At 44.8% G+C, this 10,414-nt stretch overlaps 1 protein-coding gene across 1 annotated transcript; it reads left to right on the forward strand.

Moving 5' to 3' along the window:
• Positions 1-8,482: 8,482 nt before the first annotated feature.
• LOC123405806 (agamous-like MADS-box protein AGL80) lies at positions 8,483-9,223 on the forward strand. Its single transcript, XM_045099353.1, has one exon. The coding sequence runs from the start codon at positions 8,483-8,485 to the stop codon at positions 9,221-9,223; it is 741 nt and encodes a 246-aa protein (XP_044955288.1).
• The last annotated feature ends 1,191 nt before the right edge of the window (positions 9,224-10,414 follow it).

The following is a 10,414-nucleotide window of genomic DNA, read 5'->3' on the forward strand; positions in this document are numbered from 1 at the left end:
CATTAAACTATTGAGTAGTCCTCCTTACGCGCTAACCAAGCGTTCTTAACATCCTGATCAGCCGTAGCGGGTGGTTCATCTCCTAGCGCAGCATTAAGGACATAATCCTTCTTTCCAGCTTGTAAGATTAGCTTAAGATTACGAGCCCAATCTACAAAGTTGCTTCCATCATCTTTCAACTTAGCTTTCTCTAGGAACGTATTAAAATTCAGGATGACACTTGCATGAGCCATGATCTACAACACAAATATATTCAAAGTGGACTTAGACTATGTTCAAGATAATTAGAGTTCAACTTAATCAAATTATATGCTAAACTCCCACTCAAAAAGTACATCTCTCTAGTCATTTGAGTGGTTCATGATCCACTTACACTATCCCAAGTCCGATCATCACGTGAGTTGAGTATAGTTTCAGTGGTAAGCATCCCTATGCTAATCATATCAACTATATGATTCATGATCGACCTTTCGGTCTCATGTGTTCCGAGGCCATGTCTGCACATGCTAGGCTCGTCAAGCTTAACCCGAGTGTTCCGCGTGCGCAACTGTTTTGCACCCGTTGTATGTGAACGTTGAGTCTATCACACCCGATCATCACGTGGTGTCTCGAAACGACGAACTGTAGCAACGGTGCACAGTCGGGGAGAACACAATTTCGTCTTGAAATTTCAGTGAGAGATCACCTCATAATGCTACCGTCGTTCTAAGCAAAATAAGGTGCATAAAAGGATTAACATCACATGCAATTCATAAGTGACATGATATGGCCATCATCTCGTGCTTCTTGATCTCCATCACCAAAGCACCGGCACGATCTTCTTGTCACCGGCGCCACACCATGATCATCCATCAATGTGTTGCCATCGTGGTTGTCGTGCTACCTATGCTATTACTACTAAAGCTACATCCTAGCAAAATAGTAAACGCATCTGCAAGCACATATGTTAGTATAAAGACAACCCTATGGCTCCTGCCGGTTGCCGTACCATCGACGTGCAAGTCGATATTTCTATTACAACATGATCATCTCATACATCCAATATATCACATCACATCATTGTCCATATCACATCACAATCATACCCTGCAAAAACAAGTTAGACGTCCTCTAATTTTGTTGTTGCATGTTTTACGTGGTGACCAAGGGTATCTAGTAGGATCGCATCTTACTTACGTAAACACCACAACGGAGATATATGAGTTGCTATTTAACCTCATCCAAGGACCTCCTCGGTCAAATCCGATTCAACTAAAGTTGGAGAAACCGTCACTTGCGAGTCATCTTTGAGCAAAGGGGGTTACTCGTAACGATGAAACCAGTCTCTCGTAAGCGTACGAGTAATGTCGGTCCAAGCCGCTTCAATCCAACAATACCGCGGAATCAAGAAAAGACTAAGGAGGGCAGCAAAACGCACATCACCGCCCACAAAACCTTTTGTGTTCTACTCGAGAAGACATCTACGCATGAACCTAGCTCATGATGCCACTGTTGGGGAACGTCGCATGGGAAACAAAAATTTTCCTACGCGCACGAAGACCTATCATGGTGATGTCCATCTACGAGAGGGGATGAGTGATCTACGTACCCTTGTAGATCGAACAGCAGAAGCGTTAGAGAACGCGGTTGATGTAGTGGAACGTCCTCACGTCCCTCGATCCGCCCCGCGAACAATCCCGCGATCAGTCCCACGATCTAGTACCGAACGGACGGCACCTCCGCGTTCAGCACACGTACAGCTCGACGATGATCTCGGCCTTCTTGATCCAGCAAGAGAGACGGAGAGGTAGAAGAGTTCTCCGGCAGCGTGACGGCGCTCCGGAGGTTGGTGATGATCTCGTCTCAGCAGGGCTCCGCCCGAGCTCCGCAGAAACGCGATCTAGAGGAAAAACTATGGAGGTATGTGGTCGGGCAGCCGTGAGAAAGTCGTCTCAAATCTTCCCTAAAAGCCCCATATATATAGGAGGAGGGAGGGGGACCTTGCCTTGGGGTCCAAGGGATCCCCAAGGGGTCGGCCGAGCCAGGGGGGAGGACTCTCGCCCCCCCAACCGAGTTGGACTAGGTTTGGTGGGAGGGAGTCCTTCCCCTTTCCCACTTCCTCCTTTTTTTTCTTTTCTCCTTTGATTTTTATCCTTGGCGCATAGGGCACTTGTGGGCTGTCCCACCAGCCCACTAAGGGCTGGTGTGGCTCCCCAAATGCCTATGGGCTTCCCCGGGGTGGGTTGCCCCCCTCCCGGTGAACTCCCGGAACCCATTCGTCATTCCCGGTACATTCCCGGTAACTCCGAAAACCTTCCGGTAATCAAATGAGGTCATCCTATATATCAATCTTCGTTTCCGGACCATTCCGGAAACCCTCGTGACGTCCGTGATCTCATCCGGGACTCCGAACAACATTCGGTAACCAACCATATAACTCAAATACGCATAAAACAACGTCGAACCTTAAGTGTGCAGACCCTGCGGGTTCGAGAACTATGTAGACATGACCCGAGAGACTCCTCGGTCAATATCCAATAGCGGGACCTGGATGCCCATATTGGATCCTACATATTCTACGAAGATCTTATCGTTTGAACCTCAGTGCCAAGGATTCGTATAATCCCGTATGTCATTCCCTTTGTCCTTCGGTATGTTACTTGCCCGAGATTCGATCGTCAGTATCCGCATACCTATTTCAATCTCGTTTACTGGCAAGTCTCTTTACTCGTTCCGTAATACAAGATCCCGCAACTTACACTATGTTACATTGCTTGCAAGGCTTGTGTGTGATGTTGTATTACCGAGTGGGCCCCGAGATACCTCTCCGTCACACGGAGTGACAAATCCCAGTCTTGATCCATACTAACTCAACTAACACCTTCGGAGATACCTGTAGAGCATCTTTATAGTCACCCAGTTACGTTGCGACGTTTGATACACACAAAGCATTCCTCCGGTGTCAGTGAGTTATATGATCTCATGGTCATAGGAATAAATACTTGACACGCAGAAAACAGTAGCAACAAAACGACACGATCAACATGCTACGTCTATTAGTTTGGGTCTAGTCCATCAGGTGATTCTCCCAATGACGTGATCCAGTTATCAAGCAACAACACCTTGTTCATAATCAGAAGACACTGACTATCATCGATCAACTGGCTAGCCAACTAGAGGCATGCTAGGGACGGTGTTTTGTCTATGTATCCACACATGTAAATGAGTCTTCATTCAATACAATTATAGCATGGATAATAAACTATTATCTTGATACAGGAATTATAATAATAACTTTACATTTATTATTGCCTCTAGGGCATAATTCCAACAGGTTTCTCCATAGATAGATCCTTTGCGTGACATAGGATTTTTTTTTTGAAATTACTACGTTCCCCAACAGTTGGATCCGAGCCAAGGTTCTATGCGTAGAGTCTATGCACAAGTAGAACACAAAAGTTGTGGGATCGTGGGATGAAGCGGCCCGGACCGACTTTACAAGTACTCTTATGTGAGACTGGTTCCACCGACCGACATGCACTTGTTGCATAAGGTGGCTAGCGGGTGTCTGTCTCTCCCACTTTAGTCGGATCGGATTCGATGAAGAGGGTCCTTATGAAGGGTAAATAACATTGGCATATCAACGTTGTGGCTGTCACGTAGGTAAGAAGCGTTCTTGCTAGAAACCCCAATAAGCCACGCAAAACTTGCAACAACAATTAGAGGACGTCTAACTTGTTTTTGCAGGGTATGCTATGTGATGTGATATGGCCAAAAGGATGTGATGTATGAAATTGATCATGTTCTTGTAATAGGATTCACGACTTGCATGTCGATGAGTATGACAACCGACAGGAGCCATAGGAGTTGTCTTAATTTATTGTATGAGATGCAACGCCATGCGATTTCTTTACTTTATTGCTAAACGTTAGCTATAGTACTAGAAGTAATAAGTTGGCGTGACGACTTCATGAAGACACAATGATGGAGATCATGATGATGGAGATCATGGTGTCATGCTGGTGACAATGATGATCATGGTGCCCTGAAGATGGAGATCAAAGGAGCAGGATGATATTGGCCATATCATGTCACTATATGATTGCATGTAATGTTTATCATGTTTTTCATCTTATTGCTTAGAACGATGGTAGAAAAGATAAGATGATCCCTCATTAAAATTTCGAGATATGTATTCCCCTAAGTGTGCACCGTTGCGAAGGATCGTTGTCTCGAAGCACCACGTGATGATCGGGTGTGATAGATTCTAACGTTCGCATACAACAGGTCAATTTACACACGCAAAACACTTAGGTTGACTCGATGAGCCTAGCATGTATGGACATGACCTCGAATACGGGAGACCAAAAGGTCGAACATGAGTCGTATGGTTGATACGATCAGCATGGAGATGCTCACCATTGATGGCTAGTCCGTCTCACATGATGATCGGACACAAGCTAGTCGACATGGATCATGTAACACTTGGATGACTAGAGGGATGTCGATCTAAGTGGGAGTTCATTAGTAATTTGATTAGATGAACTTAATTATCATGAACTTAGTCTAAAATTGTCTTTACAAATATTATAGATCCAATGGCCAACACTAATGTCTCATTCAACTTCAACGTGTTCCTAGAGAAAATCAAGCTGAAAGATGATGGGAGCAACTATGCAGATTGAACTCGTAACTTAAAGCTCATCATCACTGCTTCCAAGAAGACATATGTCCTTAATGCACTGCTAGGTGATCCTCCCGTTCCTGCGGCAACCCATGATGTTAGGAAGGACTGGCAGTCGCGGAGTGATGACTACTCTCTAGTTCAGTGCGGCATGCTTTACAGTTTAGAATCGGGGCACCAAAGGCATTTTGAGCATCACGGAACATATGAGATGTTTGAGGAGCTGAAACTTGTTTTTCAAGCTCATGCCCGGGTCGAGAGATATGAAGTCTCCGACAAGTTCTTTAGCTGTAAGATAGATGAGAATGGTTATGTGAGTGAGCACATACTCAGAATGTCTGGGTTGCACAACCGCTTTACTCACCTGGGAGTTGAACTTCCGGATGATGCGGTCATTGACAGAATCCTCTAGTCGCTTCCACCTATCTATAAAGGCTTTGTGATGAATTACAACATGCAAGGGATGGAAAAGACTATTCTCGAGTTGTATTCAATGCTGAAATCTACGAAGGTAGAAATCAAGAAAGAACATCAAGTGTTGATGGTGAATAAGACCACCAGTTTCAAGAAAGGCAAGGGTAAAAAGAACTTCAAGAAGACGGCAAAGCAGTTGTCGAGCCTGGTAAACCAGTTGCCCGGAAGAAGCCAAAGAAAGGACCCAAGCCTGAGACTCAGTGCTATTACTGAAAGGGAACCCGTCAGTGGAAGCAGAATTGCCCTAAGTACTTAGCGGACAAGAAGGCCGGCAAAGTCAAAGGTATATGTGATATACTTGTTATTGATGTGTACCTTACCAGCGCTCGTATTAGCTCCTGGGTATTTGATACCGGTGTTATTGCTCACATTTGCAACTCTAAGCAGGAACTGCGGAACAAGCGTAGGCTGGCTAAGGACGAGGTGACGATGCGTGTCGGGAATGGTTCCAAGGTCGATGTGATCGCCGTCGGCACGCTACCTTTGCATCTACCTTCGGGATTAGTTTTAAACCTTAATAATTGTTATTTAGTACCAGCTTTGAGCATGAACATTGTATCGGGATCTCGCTTGATGCAAGATGGCTACTCATTTAAATCTGAGAATAATGGTTGTTCTATTTATATGAGTGGTATGTTTTATGGTCATACCCCGCTGGTCAATGGTTTATTCTTGATGAATCTCGATCGTGATGTTACACATATTCATAGTGTTAGTACCAAAAGATGTAAAGTTGATAATGATAGTCCCACATACTTGTGGCACTGCCGCCTTGGTCATATCGGTGTCAAGCGCATGAAGAAACTCCATGCAGATGGACTTTTGGAGTCTCTTGATTTTGAATCATTTGACACACGCGAACCGTGCCTCATGGGCAAGATGACCAAGACTCCATTCTCCGGAACAATGGAGCGAGCAACCAACTTATTGGAAATAATACATATCAATGTATGCGGTCCAATGAGCGTTGAGGCTCGCGAATGCTATTGTTATGTCCTCACCCTCACTGATGATTTAAGTGGATATGGGCATGTCTACTTAATGAAGCACAAGTCTGAAACCTTTGAAAGGTTCAAGGAATTTTAGAGTGAGGTGGAGAATCAACGTGACAAGAAAATAAAGTTTCTACGATCTGACCGTGGAGGAGAATATTTGAGTCACGAGTTTGGCATGCACCTAAGGAAATGTGGAATTGTTTCACAACTCACGCCGCCTGGCACACCGCAGCGTAACGGTGTGTCTGAACGTCATAATCACACTCTATTGGATATGGTACGATCTATGATGTCTCTTACCGATTACCGCTATCATTTTGGGGATATGCATTGGAAACTACCGCATTCACTTTAAATAGGGCACCGTCTAAATCCGTGGAGACGACACCGTATGAATTATGGTTTGGCAAGAAACCTAAGCTGTCATTTCTGAAAGTTTGGGGCTGCGATGCTTATGTGAAGAAACTTCAACCTGAGAAGCTCGAACCCAAAGCGGAAAAATGTGTCTTCATAGGATACCCTAAGGAAACTATTGGGTATACCTTCTATCTTAGGTCCGAGGGCAAAATCTTTGTTGCCAAGAACGGATCCTTTCTAGAGAAAGAGTTTCTCTCGAAAGAAGTAAGTGGGAGGAAAATATAACTTGATGAGGTAATTGTACCTCCTCTCGAATCGAGAGTAGCGCAACACAAGAAAATGTTTCTGAGGTGCCTGCACCGGCTAGAGAAGAAGTTAATGATGATGATCATGAAACTTTAGATCAAGTTGCTTTTGAACCTCGAAGGTCCACAAGGACACGTTCCGCACCAGAGTGGTACGACAACCCTGTCATGGAAATCATGTTGTTGGACAACAGTGAACCTTCGAACTATGAAGAAGCGATGGTGGGCCCAGATTCCAACAAGTGGCTTGAGGCCATGAAATCCGAGATATGATCCATGTATGAGAACAAAGTATGGACTTTGGTGGACTTGCCCGATGATCGGCGAGCCATAGAAAATAAATGGATCTTTAAGAAGAAAACTGACGCGGATGGTAATGTAACCATCTATAAGGCTCGACTTGTCACTAAGGGTTATCGACAAGTTCAAGGGATTGACTACGATGAGACTTTCTCACCCATAGCGATGCTAAAGTCGGTCCGAATCATGTTAGCAATTGCCGCATTTTATGATTAAGAAATCTGGCAAATGGACGTCAAAACGGCATTCCTAAACGGCTTTCTGAAGGAAGAATTGTATATGATACAACCGGAAGGTTTTGTCGATCCTATCAATGCTAACAAGGTATGCAAGCTCCAACGCTCTATCTATGGGCTGATGCAAGCATTTCGGAGTTGAAACATTCGCTTTGATGAGGTGATCAAAACGTTTGGGTTTGTACAGACTTATGAAGAAGCCTGTATTTATAAGAAAGTGAGTGGAAGCTCTGTAACATTTCTCATATTATATATGGATGCCATATTGTTGATGGAAAATGATATAGAACTATTGGAAAGCATAACGGCCTATTTGAATAAGAGTTTTTCCAATGAAGGACCTTGAAGAAACTGTTTATATATTAGGCATCAAGATCTATAGAGATAGATCGAGACGCCTCATAGGTCTTTCACAAAACACATACCTTGACAAGATATTGAAGAAGTTCAATATTGCAAGGTGTTCATATATTCTCTTACAACTCAAAGGTTGTTGTATTTTGAGCAAGTCGTGTCCTCCCGTTTATGTTAGGTGGGACAAATATCACCACAACATAGCATCACTTTGGTGCATAAGTTGTGCGTACTGTATCAATGAAAAATCCGTTGGTGCAGTTGACCCACTCATGATAGGGAATCATTACTTATGGTTATGGACCCTATCTTTGAACTTAGATGTTATCCTTTTCCGTTTAGTCCAACGTGTGTTAGATCATCGATGGTTTTTCAGGTAGCTCGTTAATAATGTCTTTCTTTGACACGTTGGATAGGAGCAACGGAGAGTTGTACTCGCTCAATTCATTTGAACGGCTTGACAAGCTCAGTAAAATGACGTGTGTGGTACATAAGCATTCAAGAGCCGTTGCCTGGAAATTATTTGCACCCATACAATCTGCCGCGCTCTCGCGATTTAAGGGGCCAACGGTCGCACGCGCGTAAATTTAAAAGGTTTAAACGGTAAAAGGAAAGTTTAAATGGGTGCCAAAATTACATATGGACACAATTAAGGCAGTAAATCTTATGCAATATTCTTCAAATCTGTCACCATATCATGTAATTAAACCTTGGTCGATTCATCCATTATAAATCCACCCCTCCCCACCTAAACCACCATCGTTCCTTTCCTTAGCTAGTTTTACCCCTTGACTGGCAATGAGTCGCAAGAAGGCGATCCGCAAGAAGGTGACCCTCAAATACATCCACAACGACTCGACCCGGCGCGCTAGGTTCAGTAAGCGTCTCGGAGGGCTGACGAAGAAGGCAGCTGAGCTCGCCACCCTGTGCGACGTCAAGACCTGCGTGGTGGTGTACGGCGAGGATGAGGCGGAGCCTAAGGTATTCCCTTCCCACGATAAGGCGATGAGTATACTGAATGAATTCAAGAGCATGCCGGAGCTGGGACATTGCAAGAAGACGATGGACCAGGAGGCCTTCCTCAACCAGCGCATCGCCAAGCTCCGAGACCAGGTCGTCAAGGCTCGTCGCGAGTGCCAGGACAGCGAGATGAGGTACCTCCTTTACAACATCATGCACGGCAACCACCCTGGCCTCGTTGATCTCAGCGTCGAGGAGCTCGCCCGCGTTGGTTGGAAGGTGGAGGAGCTTCTCAAGAGCCTCGGCGAACGCATGGCAAAAATTCAGGTCCAGGTGCCGCCGCCAGCTCCATGCATCAGCACTGGCAGCACAGACATGGGGTCTCCGTCGCACTATCTAGCGTCACCGCAGCAGCAGCAGGGCTATCATGACATAATGAGCTCCGGAGGGGACATCGGTACCCAGGTGTACGGTGGCGACGCCAGCCACAACGGCGCCGGCTTCTCCGGCGGTGCTATGATGATGCAGATGCAGTCCTCCCATCTGGTGTTCAGTTCGAGTCCTTTACATCCCATTTAAGCTAGGAGGGATGAGGATTTACAGCCGCTGTGCATGGCCAGCTATCGTGCGATCGATCTGATCTCGTTTTTTATTTAGTTTGGGTGTGGCTCTATGAGTCATTCAGTTAATTTTCTGAAAGTTTTATATTATCCGTCTATGTGCGTCGTTGTATTCATCATGCTCTCTGAGCCATGTCTCGTTTTTAATTGTAATGTTGTGATTGAATTTTTATTCAGTTGATCTCTTCTCAGTGCTGTGTTCTCAAAACGTTGGCCCTATATTTGAAGTTCCACCTGTTATGTTGTGTCACAGTCGTGTTTTGTCAGGCAATCCGGCACAGCTAGATTTCTGATAATTGCTTGATTGCTGTGAGGACCTGAAAGAACCTTGATCTCGTGTGTTGGCCTGTTAGAAGATCTACTGTTAGGGCCTTTAATTTCATGCTATTTTTGGTGTCTAGAATTTTACCTTGTTTGTGCTTGAAACGGGTTGAAGATTCGTTCTCTTGCAACCAGCTAAATGTGCTGGATGATTAATGTTTTCCTAGATAAAGATTTGAGAATTAATTACCTTCGTGATTTAAATACATGGCGACAGCTTGCCATGCCACAGGTACCTACGTACGTACTTCTAAGCTAGCAAGCAGGCAGCTGGATGGATTTCCAGTCCACGTACAGCAAACTGAGCGTGCAACGAACTGATCGAGCTGATCATTTCTTGGCGTCGTCGGCGATGGCGATGGCGATGGAACGAACAGATCGATAGACTTATTTAATAGCTACATGCCCGTATCGAGTCTTGTACTTTGTATTGCTTTGTTCGGTCTTTCGTTAGTACAAAGATTACGTGGGGATGCAAGTATATATATACTATTAAGTTGGACCTAACCCAAACCGTGCAGGAATTAATATCCTAAATGGATACCCATACACACACATGGACACGGGATTAACTCACATTCACCCCCTAATCACGATGTCCTGTTGCTTCTTATAACTGTTATCATCAACATTGTTTTTGCGGTCCCTCACAGCATTTGATGGACCGTCTTTACTGCCGTGGACTCGTCCGTAGCTTGACGACAACACTCCTTCTTGGTCGCGTCTTCAGTCTTCACTTTTTTTTCCGGTGCTTTGTAGACTGTCCTTCGGATCATCGAGGGTGACCATACTTTGGTCTTACTTTAAATTCCAAGCTCTTGGCGCTTGC

This window comes from Hordeum vulgare, chromosome 6H (genome assembly GCF_904849725.1).
Source record: "Hordeum vulgare subsp. vulgare chromosome 6H, MorexV3_pseudomolecules_assembly, whole genome shotgun sequence".
NCBI lineage: Eukaryota > Viridiplantae > Streptophyta > Magnoliopsida > Poales > Poaceae > Hordeum > Hordeum vulgare.

Excerpts from the sequence above, each read along its gene's own strand:
- LOC123405806 (XM_045099353.1), top strand. The coding sequence starts at position 8,483 with ATGAGTCGCAAGAAGGCGATCCGCAAGAAGGTGACCCTCAAATACATC.